The following is a 17,841-nucleotide window of genomic DNA, read 5'->3' on the forward strand; positions in this document are numbered from 1 at the left end:
GGGATGGAAAAGTATCATGCAAATGGAAATGATAAGAAACCCAGGAGTAATACTGATATTGGACAAAATAGATTTTAAAACAAAGACTGTAACAAGAGACAAAAAGGGACACCACATAATCTTAAAGGGAATGACCCAACAAGAATATATAACAATTATAAATATTTGTGCACCCAACACGAGAGCACATAGGAATAAACTTCACCAATGAGAAGTACACTTCAGACCTGTACTCTTAAAACTATAAAACACTGATGAAAGAAATAGAAGATGACACAAACAAATGGAAATATATTCCATGTTCATGGATTAGGAGAACAAATATTGTTAAAATGTCTATACTACCCAAAGCAATCCACAGATTTAATACAATCCTTATCAAAAAGCAAACAGCATTTTTTTTCACAGAACTAGAATAATCCTAAAATTTATATGGAATCACAAAAGACCACAAGCAGCCAAAGCAATCTTGAAAAAGAACAAAACTGGAGGTTTCACAATCCTAGATTTCAAGATAAAGTATAGATCTGTAGTAACTAAACAGTATGGTACTGACACAGAAACATACACACTGATCAATGGAACAGAATAGAGAGCCCAGAAATAAACCCATAATTAAATGGTCAATTAATCTTTGACAAAGGAGGCAAGAGTATGCAGTGTGAAAAGACAGTCTCTTCAATAAATGATGTTGGGAAAACTGGATAGCTACATGTGAAAGAATGAAACTGGACCACTTTCTTACATCATATACAAAAATAAACTCAAAATGGATTGGAGACCTAAATATAAGACTTGAGTCCATAAAAATCCTACAGGAGAGCACAGGCAGTAATTTCTCTGACAACATTGTCCATAGCAAGTTTTTTCTTTTCTTCTTTTTTTTTTAAAGATTTTATTTATTTGAGAGAGAGAGAGAGAGAGAGAGCCTGAGTGTGAGCAGGGTGAGGGGCAGAGAGAGAAGGAGAGAGAGAATCTTAAGTAGACCCACGCTGAGCATGAAGCCTGATGCAGGGCTTGGTCTCATGACTCCTGAGATCATGACCTGAGCTACAATCAAGAGTCAGACACTTAACTGACTGAGCCACCCAGGTGCCCCACACAAGTTGTTTCTAGGTATGTCTCCTGAGGCAAGGAAAACAAAAGCAAGAATAAACTATTGAGACTACACCAAAATAAAAAGCTTCTGCGTAGAAACAGAAACAAACAACAAAACAAAAAGAAAACCTAATGAATGGGAGAAGAATATTTGCAAATGATATATCTGATAAAGGGTTTAGTATCCAAAATATATAAAGAACTTATACAACTCAACACTAAAAAGCCCCAAGTAACCTAATTAAAAATGAGCAGGAGACATGAATAGACATTTCTCCAAAGAAGATATCCAGATGGCCAACAGACATACAAAAAGATGCTCAATATCACTCATCATCAGGGAAATGCAAATCAAAACTACAATGACATATCACCTCACAACATTCAGAACGACTGAAATAAAAAACATAAAAAACAAGTGTTGGCAAGGAAGTGGAGAAAAAGGAACACTTCTACACTGTTAGTGGAAATGCAAACTGGTATAGTCACTGTGGAAAACAGTATAGAAGTTTCCCAAAAAATTAAAAAGAGCATTACTAAACAGTTCAGTAATTCCACTACTGGGTATTTACCCAAAGAATATGAAAACACTAATTCAAAAGGACAAGAGCACCCCTATGTGTATTGCAGCACTATTTACAATAACCATATTATGCAATGGATAAAGATGATGTGTGATATATATATATATATATATAATATATCAAATGATATATATAGATCTCAAATAAAAATGGCATAAAAATGAATGAAATCTTTCCATTTGCAACAACATGGATGGAACTGGAGAGTATAATGGTAAATGAAATAAGTCAGTTAGAGAAAGATAAATACTGTATGATTCACTCATATATGGAATTAAGAAATAAAGAGACAAAAAAATCTCTTAAATATAAATATAAAACTCTTAAATATAGAGAACTGCAGGTTACCAGAGAGGAGGTAGGTGGGAATGAGAGAAATAGGTGATGGGGATTAAGAGTATCCTTATTGTGATGAGCACCAGCTGTTGCATGAAGTATTGAATCACTATATTGTACACCTGAAACTCATACAACACTGCATGTTAATTATACTGGAATCAAAATTTAAAAAAAGTCAGCTAGATGCTGTTTACAATGACATCTAACATCATGTTACAAAAATGTTAGAAAAAGGTTTGGAAAAAGCTATACATTCATAAAATATTAAAAAGCAGCTAGGGAGGTTTTATTAGCAAGAGACAAAATAGGCTCTTATGGATCTGTGTAAACATTATAAATATTTAGGATGATATAATGATTCTGATTTCATTTGCAACTAACAGGATAGCTTTGAAATGTAAAATTAACTGATAAAATAACCAATGGAAAAGAGAAAGAAAAAAAGCAAGCAAGGGAGGGAAGGTGGATAAAAGAAAGAAAGAAAAAAGATCTGAAAAATCTATAATCAAAGTAGTGGATTGTAATCTCTCTCAATGAAAATTAGTAAACATGACAGATTTGAATACTATTAACAGGCTTACTATAATGAACACACATGCAAAGGAATATCCACAGAATTAATTTCAACAAATACTAGAGTTTGTGTAAAAACATTTCCCGAATGTTATAGCTGGAAAATTAAACATTACAATTATTTTCAAATGTTGTAGTTTACTATTTTTTAAAGATTTTTACTTATTTATTCATGAGAGACACAGAGAGGCAGAAACATAGGCAGAGGGAGAGGCAGGCTCCTTGCAGGGATCCCAAGAACTAGGGATCACAACCTGAGCCAAAGGCAGACACTGTTGAGTGTCTGAGCCACCCAGATGCCCCTCAAATGTTGTAGTTTAAAGGAGAGGTTCTTAAAAGCTCCATGTAGCTCCCTCCTTTAGCACAAGGTACGTCAATTTGCTTGACCAATCACTAGCATTTGTGACAGTGGATCACTCCCTCATCTTTAAAATCTGTCTTTACTTGGCTTCTAGGTCACCAGCTCGCCTCATATCCTCCTACCTCATTGGCCAGTCACCTCCTCTCCATTCCTAGCTCCTCCCCAACACACAGACTTAATGTTGGAACACAAAGGCTCACCCTTCGAACTCTTCTCCACATACAGCCTTGGTGGTCCCACTGAGTCTCGTGGCTTTAAGTATCATCTATGCACTGACACACTCCCAAACATATAATCCAGCCTGAATATATCCTCTGGACCTCCCCATGTTTTACTGCCTACCCAGTATTTCCACTTATCGATCTTAAAGGTAAGTGACGGTAATACCCAAAACCAAACTCCTATTCATCTTCTCTGCCCTTCCTCCATCACCGTGTGCTTTTCTTTTCTTCTTTCTTTCTTCTTCTTTCTTTCTTTCTTTCTTCTTTCTTTCTTTCTTTCTTCTTTCTTTCTTTCTTTCTTTCTCTTTCTTTCTTTCTCTCTTTCTTTCTCTTTTTTCTTTTCTTTTCTTTCTTCTCCCTTTTCTTTCAAGATTTTATTTATCTACTCATGACAGACACAGAGAAAGAGAGAGAGGTAGAGACACAGGCAGAGGGAGAAGCAGGCTTCATGCAGGGAGCCCGACATGGGACTCGATCCCGGGTCTCCAGGACCACGCCCTGGACTGAAGGTGGCGCTAAACCACTGAGCCACTAGGGCTGCCCCTGTGTGCCTTCATTTAATGCCAATTCCATCTTTCTGGTTGCTCAGGCCAAGATCTTTAGAGATATCCTTGATACTTCTCTTCTTCTCACACTCCACATTTATTTTTTATTTATTTATTTTTTTTCACACTCCACATTTAATCTACCTACTGGCTCTATCTTCAGAATATACCCATAATCTGACCACTTCTCACTACGTCCACTTGGATCATGCTGATCATGTCATTGTCATTGTTCACGTGGATTACTGAACCACCCTCCTAATGTGTCTGCTTGCTTCTGAGCCCTTCCCCCAAACTGACCCCTGGTTTAATCTAGCAAGCTAGAGCTATCCTGCTAAAGCACATCAGATCATATCCTTCCTTTGATTAAAGCCCTTTGATGGGTTCTTGTCACTCTCAGCAAAAGCCAAAGTTCTTACAAACAGCCTCCAAGAATCTAAACAATCTCCCCCATTTCTCCAGTTAACCCTGTACTCACTTCTTCCTCTTGCTTCTCCCTCCGTTCCAGCCACCCTGGCCTCCATCCTGTTCCTCAAGCGTTACAGTCATGCTCTTGATTGAGCCCCTGGCATGTACTCTTCCCTCTGCCTAGAATAATCTTCCAGATATTTACATGGCTCCCTCCAGACATCCCTCACATCCTTCAAGTCTTTGCTCACATGTCACCATTTCAGAGAGGCTTTATCTGAGAACCGCATTTAAAACTGAAATCTGGGGGCACCTGGGTGGTTCAGTAGTTGAGTGTCTGCCTTTGGCTCAGTTCATGATCCCAGGGCCTGGGATTGAGTTGGGCTCCTTGAGGGGAGCCTGCTTCTCTCTCTCATGAATAAATACATAAAATCTTTAGAAAAGAAAATAAAACTGAAATCTGCCTGGATCCACCCTCCCCCACCAACCCATCACTCCCTTTCCCTAACCTGTTTTACTTTTCCAGGACATGACATATTTATTCATTTTGTTTGTCTTCTGTCTTGCCCTACTTAAATGTCAGCTCCAAGTGAGGAGGGATTTTTGCCTATTTTATAATCTGCCATATTCCTAGTATCTGACACATAGTAGGTCTTCAATGAGTATTTACAGAATGTGATATGAAGATAAGCTCTGAACTGCAGGGAGATGGTACCTCGATGTGAACTACAGACGGCCAGAGAGAATGGTGAAAACTTTCTGGTAAGTTCCTTCAGCAGAATGCAAGACAAACAAGAGATCATGACTACGACCAGGTCAAAGTCCCCAGGACCACAAGACTACCCCCTCCCCAGCTGGCGTGAGGATGCAGAAACTGATGGCCAAGTTACACACAGTGAATGGCAGCTATGTAAACTGTGTCCCCCAGAGCTGGGAGGCGGCTGCACATTACAGCGTGCACAAGAGCAAGAAGCAAAAGAGAGACCCCTAAGAAAGGATGGGGGGAGCTCTGGAAGACTCCAAAAGGTGAAGGACAAAAGATGGTTTGTGATGACCAGTACAAAGAGAGCTTGTTGGGATTACGTCATAAAGTCCCAGAAAAGTGCTTGCCCACTGTGAGAAGAGCAACGCCGCTGAACAACGCTATGCTCTGTGCCCGAGTTAGCAGCCAGAGTATCACATAATGGTTTTTTCAGTCTCACTGTTCGAAGCTCAGTGAAAAGACAATTTTCAACAGTAAATCCAGATGACTAAACTGTGTGCATTTTCTGAAGGCTGCCTTTAGAAAAAAAGGGGATTTATTTATTTGAGAGAGAGGGAGAGAGTATGCATGAGTGTGTGTGGGGGGAGCAGAGGGAGCGAGAGGAACAAGCAGACTCGATGCTGAGCACAGGGCCCCACACGGCATCCCACAACCCTGAGATTGTGACCTGAGCTGAAATCAAGAGTCAGACACTCAACTGACTGAGCCCCCCAGGCACCCCTGAAAGCTGCCTATAGAACAGAAGCTTTGTCAGGGCATGAGAAAATTACTGGAGATCTTATTTTGTGAGAGAGTAGCAGTTTATCCACTTGGCAACTATTATGGCACACAAACTAGGTACCAGGTAATATGCTCCCACCATGAAGCCTCAGATTCATGATTTTGTTTTTGGAAATGTAAGCAATTGCTGAACAAACTTTTAAACTCTATGTCTTCTTGATGCCTGTCAATTCTTTGTCACCAGGAGTTAGATTGGTTGTTTTAGGCACAAAAAGAAAAGTTAGTATTGTATCCTAATACTGCAGACCATCAGAAAGTAAACTATTTGGTTATCAGAAAATGGAAGTATTCCAGAACTTCCCAAAGCAAATCTGCTGATAAATGCAAGTGGACAAAGAAAAATTATATGGGTTTTATTTTTACTTTTGAATCTACAGTGAAAGGTCATAAGCCTAAAAGAAAGCAAAGGCCTTGTAAGTAGACAGAGGTGCCTCTGAGGCTCAGGCTCAGAAAGTGGTTGATACATTACAGATTGATACGTGCTTTACCTTCTAGACTGCCAGAGTTCTATCACTGACCCAACTGAGGGAAGTGATGTGCTATTCAGACACAGAACATTATGAAGAGGGGTCACGTAACACAGTGTTCTTGTGTGCGCCCAACACATGGCCGTTAATCTGAACATAAGAATAACCATTACCAATATGCGTATGATGATTTACAACCACTGATCCACTCTCTGAACCACGGATACCACTTTGACCCCTGCTGTGTAAATGTATGAAAAGTCTGAAGTTTGGTGGTTAAGCTACTTAGTGCAGAATTTAAAGCTACTAAATCCCTATATCTAGGCCTCTTAGTTCAAGTCTTACACTTTGAAATGCCAGGCCATTTTAAGTGGTGCTTACACAGTCATCCTACTTGAGGCAAAACATGCATGATAGTGTGTATAAGCTTGACCTGGTCTAAAGCTTGCTGGACTGAATTCTAAAGGAAATGAGGGCACTTTTCTGGAAATGCCAACAGAGTTCTCTCTTTTAACTCATTTCTGTGTCTAAATGACGACTGGTATCTACATACCTTCTCCTCTGTCACACATGCAGTGAGTAGCTGTGTCCAACAGCCAATTTCATACTGACTGTTCCATATACTTCAGTACTCACAAAGCACCCCTGTTATTACACTACTACTGTCCTGGGGCAATAAATAAATCTTAAAAAAAGTTAAACACAAAATTCCCATTTGGTATGGCAATTCCACTCCTACCTAGGTATATACTCAAGAGAAATGAAGACATATATCCATACAAAAATTTGTACACAAATGTTTGTAGCAGCATTGTTCATAATAGTAAAAAAGTAGAAATAAGCCAAATGTCCATCAACTAAAGAATGGACAAGCAAAATACAACCTAGTCATAAAAAGGAATAAAGCCCAGACACATGCTATAGCACGGAGATACCTCAAAAAGATTATGCAGAATAAAAATAAGCTAATCACAAAACCCACACATTTTATGATTCTGTTTATATGATTATGTCCACAACAGGCAAACATATGGAGACAAAGTAGGGGATGAGCAGTTGTTTAAGGCTGGAGGTGGGGGTTGTACAGCAAGATAGTCGGGTAACAGTTAAAGGTTACAGGACTTCTTTTAGCGGTGATAAAAATGTTCTGGAATTAGCCATCTTTGGTGACAGTCGCACAACACTGAATATACTAAAAACCATTCAATTGTACGCTTTAAATGGGTAAACTGTATGGCATGTGATTTATAGCTCAATAAAGCTATTACTCAAAGAAGTGATTATGTTCAGCTTTACCCTTCCAGATACCACTCTTAAAAGATTCCTGTCCTAATTATACTCAGTCTTTGCCTCCTGCCTCCTTCTGTATACTTTCTACAAAGAGAAAACACTGTGTAGCCTCTGATTGTTCCTCTTTTCTTTTCCCTGGTTCCAGTGATGGCTGTCCTGCAGGAGCCTCACTGCTATAAACAGGGTGGTGGTGTCTGTACACTAGGGTAGAGGGTGAGGGCATGGGCTCTGCAGCCAAACCATATGGGTTTGAACCCAGCTCTACCACTTGCTGTGTAACTTTGAACTTACTTAGCTTTTGCTTGCTTTTCTTCCTTTCCTTTCTCCTTTCCTTTCCCCTTTCCTTTCCTTTCCTTCTCTCTTCTCTTCTTTCTTTCTTTCCTTTCTCTTTCTTTCTTTTCTTTCTTTCTCTTTTTTTTAGCTTTTGCTTTAATTTCCATATCTGTAAAAAGAAAATAATCATGAGGTAAAACATTTGGGAACTTCAGAAGGTACCTAAGATTAATAAGTGCTCAAAGAAGGGCATCTTCCTTCTTTTCTTTTTACTGGTATGAACAATGGTGGTACAGCCAGTGCTTCATCATTCTTTGTGGGCACCTTCACTGTCCCTCCCTCAACTGCTGACACCCTCAGACAGTCAGCTCACCTTTCATGGGCTCAACACCATCAACCTACATCATCCCACCAGCTGTCGTCCTGCTGCTGTGCACCTCAATCCTGACCATCTGCTGGTCCAGTCTACCAGCATCTGCTGGTGCTCTGTAGTCAAAACCAAACTCACGTTCTTCCCCTAACTCCAATTCCTTCCTGTAGCTGTTGCATCACTATCCTACTGTCATACCTGACACTGAGATACAAACTTGCCCACACAACCCATTCATCCCCGACTGCCAATGTTCCCACAGAAACCGTTCTTAGCTGTTTCACACTTTTCCCCTACCTGGGTTTCATATCAGAATCATCTGGGGAGTTCTGAAAAAGACCACATAGACCATGCTTCTTTAGACCCATTTAAATCAGGACTCAGACATCAATAGTTTTAAAGCTTCCCAGATGATCCCAATGAATCTCTCATTCAAGCTAGAGAATCTCAGATTTAACCTTTGGGCTGCTTCTCAAGCCCTAACTTTCAATCTTCCTGGCTTTACACTTCCACTCCAGCCATACTGAACTGCTTCTAAAATCACTCCCACCTGCTGTTTCTTGTCTTTTTCGTACTCTTCACCTCCTGCACCTCAATCTGCTTACTCCTATTTATCTTATTGGTCTTGCAGTTGCCTCCTCCAGGTCTTCTCTAATTCACCAATCTACAGTGAATGAGGTATTCCTCCTCTGTAACTTTCTTGGTACCCAGTGTCTATCACCATGCTTATTAGCACGTTCTTCTAGAATTATCTGCCTATGTGCCTGACCCCCTCAGAGCAACGTACTACCTGAGCCCGGGACTATCTGACACTCATTATCATATTCTCAGCAGTTAGTCCTTTGTTTGGCCTTATACTCAATTCCAGAGATGAGGAGATGTTTTCTGGAAAGAGATTGTTTAGCCAGACATTGATGGATGGGTTAGATTTTGATCCATATTCTTCCATTCAAGGTGAAAACCAAGTAACTTGGTTACTTAAGTTTAAAACTATGTAGGTCTGATGCCTCCAAACAAGCATTCACTGCAGTTTCTTTCATATAGACTCTTGTTTTGTACTAAGAATGTTTTATCCTGCATTTGCAATGAGTATCAACTTGTAAGTTCCGTTAATCTTTTTAGAAAAAAGTTGGAGTAAAAACTGTAAATAACATAGTAGTCTATTATCCCAATTTTTACTTTCAAATCGAAATCAAAATTTCTTTTGTTTTTGAGATACATATGATTATTTGGATCAAATTATCTCAATCTTGACCACTTAAAAATTTCTTTTGCCTTCTGTGATATAAAACAATTCGTTGGCTTGTCCCCAGAGACTATGTTAAGGAAGAGAAATTTCAAAGAAATTCAATCACAACTGCATATAATTAAAAATGTTTCAAAGGGTGCTTCAAAAGAAATACACAATACAAGTAATGTAGTTTGTGTCCTTTTAATAAACACACTTGCATAGTTATATTACAATTTTGTAAAAATAAAAACAGATGACCTCATGCCAAGCGTGCCCAGCATCTGCACAATCTCAATATCTTTAATACTATAGTTTCAAGACACACAAAATAAAAATTTAAGGCAAAACAGCACTTCGCAACAATTTAATAACTTATTACAGTAGCATCACAGCAGCATCCAATAATGCCACTTTAGGCAAAGTCTCTCAGTATTTCCATTATAGAGTCTATTTACAAGAATTTATAACTTGGTAAAATTTATTCTAAGAAAACTTGGCAAATAAAGCTTTGGACTGGAATTGGCATTTCTTTCTCTACTTTTCTTTCCTCTACTTTCTTTTAAACTATCAGTATTCTTATTGTATTTTAAAATAAAATAGCAGTTACATTTTTAATAGTTATATTATTTTAAAATGACTCTTCAAAGTTTCAGAGGAAACTGTACAATGCGTGGGACTGATTTCAACTTTCAAATTTGCTAAAAAATCAGCTTTGGTTTTAGAACTGATTTTTTTTTCATCACTGGAAAACCTATCAGGTTTAATCACATACTTTAAAAATGATTATCACATACTACAATCTTTAAACAAATAGGTTTTCTTTTTAAAAATAAACAGGTATTTGGATCCTTCCTACAAGGATCAGATTTACTCACATTTTAAAATTCTGTTCCTGATAAACTCTTTCTTTCTAATGTTGCTTTCTAAGCTAACTGAAAGCTGCCTCTCATACTGAAGGAGGAAGAGAGCAAATTTGTGGCCGAAGAGGAGGTACTGCAAAGGACGGATTGCATGCATTTTTAAGAAGGATTAAGGTTACTCTTCCATGTCATTCAACTTCCTTTACTTTTAGCTTTCTCTCAAATATATGGCAAAATACCTACACAAAGAGTAGTATTTCAGGAACTACAGTAAATTTTTTTCCAGACCAACATTCAGCTTATATATGCCATTATGTGATTTGATTTAGTCCACCTGATTAATATATTATTTTTCAGATTGAGTACAGAGGCTAAGCTCTACCTGAATGTCATTCTTAATAACTTATATTTATCAGTGTTACAGTGAAGCAATTTGAGCTATAAAATTACCCCCGAAATAACTTATCAGTGTATTAGATAAGCCCAAATTCAAAATTATAAAGAGAAAATGTTATACCAAATTGTGCAGCTAATTAATAGTGGTTTGATTTATACCCTCAGGGGTTTAAAATGGATTTAGAGTAACTGTCCTTAATCTGAACCCAATCAAAGAGTGCAAAAAAGTTCAGAAAATAAAAGGCAAGACCAAGTAATTCGTACAATGTGGAAGATCAGGTGAATTCACAAGGACTGTCTTTGCACTGTCTATTTTAGTGACTCCAGGCAAATCTGTTATTCCATCTGTAAAGTGTTATTATTGCTTTCCTATTACTGTCATATTTTATAAAAGTATCATGATGATGTCAAATGCTAAAAATAGAGGTGGTCTAAATAACTAGAAATTCCTGTCCCAAGGAGCACACATACACATCATCATACATTCCAATAATGTTAAGCATTTTGAAACACAGACATTTGAACTTTGTAAGGTTCTATCTAAACTGTTGATTCTTTCTCAAGGAAAAAGTTATGATTTAGGCAATGACCGAAATTATTCATTCACAATATATAGGCACATTAACATAAATATTGCACAAAATATGCCTCTAACTGAAACTCAGATATAAGAACATATTTCACTCTTCTTAAAGAACTCTGTGAGGAAATAAGACTCTGTGATTGTATGTACACTTTTCCTGATAATACTCTGACATTCATAAACAGTAGATTGCACTGCAGTTTGTAAACATTTTAAATTGCATAAACTTCCCATTGATTTTCAAATATAGTTTAATACTGCCTACTAAAACTCCTTTTTGTTTCAGCTAGGTACTCTCACATCATTTACTTGTTTATAATAATGTTTATTATCTTTAAAGTGTTTTCCATTCAAGGAAAAGGAGTGAAATCCTATGCCACAGTAGCCTTTGTATCTGAAGACAATATCAGCCAGAGAATTCTGGATGGTAAAATCAATCTTCTAGCATCAGAGCAGTTTCAGAAGAATGTCCACTCTCGAATTCATTCCTGACTAGATAGAGCTTATATGCCTGCTTCAGGGGCACTTAAACTCTTCAAGGATTCCTTATGATTTTTACTAAATACATTAAGAGTGTCAACGCATGTCCTTTTATGATCTGGGACAGGTAGTCATCTAATTAAAATAGGTATCATAAATTTTGACTTTAGAATGTATTCCAAATATAAAAGCTAAGCTAGGGAAGGTTTCATATCTCACCGTCAATGACGGGAGCCTTTCATTCCTCAAAAAGAACTCATTTTTAAGCCACCAATAAAGAAGGAAGAACCAACTGCTACAGTACATGGTGCAGGCTCTTCATCAGCCCAGAGCTCAAAGACCCTAAGTGAACTCCCACAGTGCCCTTTCGTGGGCAGCTGAGACAGAGGAAACAGCCTACTCTGCACATCCTGCTGGGGCAAGTTGCTTTCCTCTTTTCTGAGAAAAGCTTCTCAGAAGTGTTGTTGCTCCCACCCCAAAATACACAGAGAATAGAGAAAAGGTTATTTCCAGTTCTTTAGCCTTTAAACAAACTTAAATATTGGTACTCAGGTGGCATATAAGAAAGTAACAGAGTAAACACTGCATATTTGGGAACAAATCGCATACTGAACCAGTTGAGAGATCATTGTGATTAGGATTAGATCAAACGTAAGAGCAAAACATAAGCAAGTTTTATCTGAATTGTAATGAATATACATGTTGCAGTAACATTAGAAAAGCATGGCAGCCCATTCCAAACCAGTGAGAATAGTTTGTGCAAATAGTGGGTCTTTGTGTGTTTGAACTCCCACCATGTAAGGGCAAACTCAATATGCATGCTAATGACCTGTAATTACCAAATTAAAAAAGAAGAAAAATGCTAAAGGATGCCAGAGTGAACAGCAGGGAAAGCCACACAAAGACCCACTATCCTTTAACTTGTTACAAATAAATTTTAACTATAAATTAGAAACACAAAGAAATAATCACAAGTGGCTCTAACATTCAAACGAAGTTAATGAATTGTGTAGGAGATATTTGATCAGGGCTGCCTGCCCTGCCTCCACGCTAGAGTCAAACTTGGATAGTGGGTCTCTGGGGTGCTTTCACACTGGAAGACAACATTGGGTCCTATAAAAAGAAAAATGAGGAATAAAATGAACATAAAGCAAATTAAGTGGGTGAGAAAAAATTTGACTAGTAACATGCAACATCAACTAAACAAATCTGAATAAAATTCTCCATCTTTAAAAAACATCCTAATCACATTATAAAATAAAAATAATAATTGTAAGGGCCCAAGAAACACAAATGATAATCTAAAATTTAACCAGTGTTCACAGACTCATACACTCCTGGCTGTTCTTCCTTCAGGACAGCTTTTATCTATTCTTTATATCCTTATTATGTAAGACTTAATTGGAAAAAAAGTGTTCCTCCACTGGAAAACAAGATAAACCACCACCATGTACTTGGAAACCATCTCTTCACATCCTGGGCACTATAAAAGCCAAATGTGCCACTCTACTGGGTGCCTTCAAGGTTCCCCTACTAGTCCAAGAGCTCCCAGACCCCATAGGTCTGAAAAGTATCTTCCCTTTTCAGGGTCAGAGAAGGCACCTCAGGTATGTCTAATTAATTAGATAAACTGGCAATTACTGGAAGTTGCCAAACCATCAGCAAAGCTTAAAAACAGTCATTTAGGTAGCCCACATTTTTAGGGAATGTTCAAACCATAAGAAACTGAACTCCTCCCAAATTCAAATTGGGATATTTAGTTGCTTTATCTAAAGGAAAGTCTTCACCCAGGATCAGAAATATCTTTAGAACTACAAGTTCTCCGTTGAAAATAATGTACTAATATTTTAAATTATAGTATAAATTCGTAATACTTGCACTGAATCATAAGCATATCTCAGTGTGACTGTGTTACAATTTATATGTTCTCAGAAACTAAACTAAAAAGAAAGGCTAAATATTTTGGATAATTTCACAAGAATGATAAAAATATAAATCATGATGAATCATGATATGTTTCGTAAAGAAGCAAAAAACAAAACCCACAAAATCAAAAGGGTAAAGTGACATTTTATAAAGGTAAGAAGTATTTCCAAGTGCTGTTTATTAACTATTACCAATGTATGTTAATTATAAGACAAGCCAGGCAACTAAGAGATAATTTTGTATAATACCATATTTCACACTGAGATTTAGATCATTTTCTAAAAATAGTGAAATAGATCTTGACTCATGTATCTCATCTCTTGAAAAAAAAAATCACCTAACAGTTTTGCAGTTTAAACAGGTTTTAAATTTTCTAACCAAAAAAAAAAAAAAAAAAAAAAAAAAGCTGTAAATTTTCTTCTATCCTGGATGACGTAGAAATATGTGCATATTAAATGAAAGGTTGCAAAAATACCACCTTTATAGCATGGTATAGGGTAATTTGAGTAGGTGAATATGGTAATTACTGGCTGCACTGGCTGCTCTTTATTAAGCAGAAAAAGATTGTTAGAGACAAAAAAGGATGGTGGTAAAGGGAAGTTGAAATGTAGACTGCTTATATCCAAGAACATATATAAGAATTATATATATTTTTTTCAGATAAAGTCTAATAGTAAGGTCTAAAGCCAATAAAAAAGTATTTAAAGCAGTATAATTTTTGATTTTGTGAAAAATTTCCCTTTTTATCTTACTGCTTTCATCACTAATATGTACTTGCTAAGAGTGCTGAATTTAAGATATGCCGGGACAGAATGAGTGCAGTGCTGCATATTAAAGCTTTTGCACTAGTTTTAGAGACAAACAGTTTGATATTACTCACACTGTTGACTTGGATCAGAGTCTGTTGTCATCTTAACATAGTTTGAAGGAAAGAGACCAGTCACCCCGTTGATTTCTCCTTGCCACCAGTCAGGATCATCTTTGTTCAAAACATTGATAAGTTGTCCCTTGGAGAAATTCAGCTCATCCTCATTATTTGCCGCATAGTCATACATAGCAATCACCTGACACACTACCAGAAAAAGAACAAAATAATTAATTATTCCTACAAAGATCACATGTTAAAACTGCTTTTGGGTTTAAATTACTCTAACATTAAATGTTAAAGTTAGGCTAAAATTTCCCTTGAGCTGCTCTCTCTCACCCTCTTTCCTCCATTCCTTATTTTACAAAACAATCTCCTAGCTACAGTTAATCCACATGAATTGCTTCACTTTTAAGTATGAGAGCAAAGCAATTCCACTTTGAAAAATTTCAAGGAATGAAGTGGCTCAGGTATCACTGCACAGTTGGCCGTTTCTACATAGAATTTTTTAGAAAGGAAGTTCTCATTATAACATTGCTTTGAAATGTTAATGAAAAAAACATTTTCAAAGCATATGCTAATCTAAGAAGTTGTTAAGTCTCAACAAAACTTCTGTAAAATGCAATACAAGTTAACCCGCCATACCAGGATGAAAGGCAGGTGTAGTTCTTTCGCTACTTGGACCCAAAAGTTTAACATGGCTGGCAGGAAACCATCCTTTTTGTCGCTTTTTTCCTCTGGCCTGCAAAATTAGCAGAAGGAATATGAAAGATAAGATTAAAAACAATTATTGAGACATAAACTAAAAATAGCTGTGTAGTAAAGAATTTAGCCCAAAAGAGGTCTGGACTCTACCTTTGGCACCTGGGAGGAAATCTCTAAACCTCTGATATGTTAAGTGTCTGATTTTCTCTGGGGGCCTTGACCATGCCAGATAGTCTAACAATGTGGCTTACAGTGGGTGTTCTAGGTCACAGAGTATAAACTCAATTTTCAGAGGGACTGGAGACTGAGTTTAGCCATATGGGCAGAACCATGTCTATATGATGGAGCTCCAATAAAAACTCTGGATACCAAGGCTCAAATGAGCTTCTTTGCCTGACAATACTCAGTATGTGTTGTTGCTAGGAGTTAGTGCTATCCACAAATCCACTGGGAGAGTACAATATGAAAGCTCTGTTTTTGGAACCGTCCTGAACTCAGCCCCATATATCTCTTCTCTTGGCTAGTTTTAATCTAAGTTATTTTGCTGTAATAAACTGCAACTATAAGAAGAATAGCTTTCAGTCTTATGAGTCTTTCTAGTAAATTACTGACTTTGAGGGTGGGTCCTGGGAACCACCGAATTCTGCACTGGCCTTCCAGGTCAGTATCAAACAAGCGGAAGACTCATTATGCATCTCAAAGTGTTGCTGAAAGTGCTATTGTAGAAGACTACTGGGAGGTGTTTGGGGTTCAAAGTTCTCTGCATATTTCACACAAATAATATTTATAAACTTAAAATTCTTCTAGAATTCTCCTAGTAAGTTCAAGTCAACACTTAAAATGTGCACAATGAACACCTCTTGAGGCTTTGCTAATAATACAGAGATCACAAATACAATTTGTGGAGAGCTGTGCTTGCCATTTAGTTGGGTCAATCTTTAAAGCAAATCAGGAAGGTAGGATTTCACGGAGTTATTCAAGACACTGAATTTAGAACCTCCACTGTTCCTTAGAAATTGCAAGAATGAGGCTGTATTTACCCTCATTATAATCATATATCACTCTTACATAAAAATATAGCTATTATACCTCTTATCTTTTAATCTTAAAATGCCTTTTAGTTTTTCTAGTAAGGAACTTTTAGGAGAAAAGAACTCTCTTTCTGTGTTAAAACATACGCAATAACTCTCTCTGTTAATATCTTGGGAAAAAAACTAGGTTCATTTATACCTACATTTCCTTTCCTTGCACTGCTGTTTCAAAAACAAAAGGCTAAAAAAACAAAAAAACAAAACAAAAAAAAAGCAAAAAAAAAAAAAACAAAAACAAAAACAAAAGGCTAATGTTGGGGAAAGTCCAATGAGTAGCATTTTCTCAGTGCAGTCTGGATCATGTTCCTTGTCCTAGGTAGAGGCTATACTGCAAGCCTGGGGTGACCCTAGACAAAAATGATGCTATGCTTTCCTTTAAGAAGGTGACCTGTGGTTTATTACCTGCTTTAAAACAGTTATGTCTGTAGGGAAAATTATTCTTCATATTGTTACTTATAATGTACTAAAAATGAACAGGGAAAAGACTAGAGGGAAACTTAATACATGAAAATGTTAATATTGATTACCTCTCTTAAGTGGTATGATTACGGGTGATCTAAAATTTCTATTAATTTTTTTAATGAACATGCATACTTTTATAATAAAAATGATAAATGTTATTTAAAGGTTATTACCTGTAATTCCCCTTGCCACCATCCACTTGAATTTTTCTTTAGGATTAATATTAACTGCCCTGGTGCAAGGCTTAGTTGTTCAGAACCAGAAGCTACATATGCTGAAGTTACTTGAGCAATCTCTGGGAAAAGAAGACAAACAAGAAACTATGAATTCAAGATTATTAAACACTGTAGTAATTTTTTAACTTCATTATTATACATACCAGGTTTCTTGTTTGACGTTCCAGATTTGCTAGCACTCCCAAAATTCTGTAAAGAAAAGACATACTGTGTTTTTTTTTTTTTTTTAAGATTTTATTTATTTATTCATGAGAGACACAGAGAGAGAGAGAGAGAGAGAGAGAGAGAGAGAGAGAGAGAGAGAGGGGCAGAGATACAGGCAGAGGGAGAAGCAGGCTCCATGCAGGGAGCCTGACGTGGGACTCAATCCTGGGTCTCCAGGATCAGGCCCTGGGCTGAAGGCAGCACTAAACCACTGAGCCACCCAGGCTGCCCAAGACATACTGTTTTATCATTTTCTAATAATCCAGATGTAAGAATACAAAGATTATTAGGAATTAGAAATCTCTAATTCCCAAGATTCTTGTTTCTTTAAATGAAGATCAATAGTAGCTTTATATTAACCAAGTAAGTGAAGAAGCCAATACGTAATTATGGGGAGATCTGGTCTACTAACAGACATTATATACAAGTGGCTGATCTTGGCATCCACTGACTCAACAAGAAGAGTTTAACGCATCTTTCCTGAGTATCAAACGTGATCATCCAGGCCAGATACCTCTCATTTATTGGGTTAGGATCAATGCCTACCACATACAACATATCTTAAGGCATACGTGACTTCTACTCCTGCTGCCTAGGAGGTAATATTTTAAATTATTTTTTGCATGTTACCCCTGAATCTCACATAAGAACAAAAAAAATCTATGCCCTGGGTAGCAACTATAACCTCAGTTTGACTTTACAGGATAGCTGGGCCAACCATCTTTCTTTT

At 37.1% G+C, this 17,841-nt stretch overlaps 1 protein-coding gene across 13 annotated transcripts in view; it reads right to left on the minus strand.

Moving 5' to 3' along the window:
• Positions 1–17,841, minus strand: part of ITSN2 (intersectin 2) — a 128,536-nt gene that overhangs the window by 25,999 nt on the left and 84,696 nt on the right. For 12 of the 13 annotated variants that reach the window (XM_049096063.1, XM_025454506.3, XM_025454504.3 and 9 more), the window contains 4 exons: positions 17,051–17,096; positions 16,845–16,966; positions 15,059–15,155; positions 14,429–14,620 (listed from right to left, as the gene is read on the minus strand). In XM_049096063.1, coding sequence (XP_048952020.1) covers positions 14,429–14,620; positions 15,059–15,155; positions 16,845–16,966; positions 17,051–17,096 — 457 coding nt within the window. Of the gene's footprint in view, positions 1–9,488; positions 12,736–14,428; positions 14,621–15,058; positions 15,156–16,844; positions 16,967–17,050; positions 17,097–17,841 lie in introns of those variants that run through there. The other variant, XM_049096065.1, reaches the window with a different exon arrangement.

Source organism: Canis lupus, chromosome 17 (assembly GCF_003254725.2).
Source record: "Canis lupus dingo isolate Sandy chromosome 17, ASM325472v2, whole genome shotgun sequence".
Classification (NCBI taxonomy): domain Eukaryota; kingdom Metazoa; phylum Chordata; class Mammalia; order Carnivora; family Canidae; genus Canis; species Canis lupus.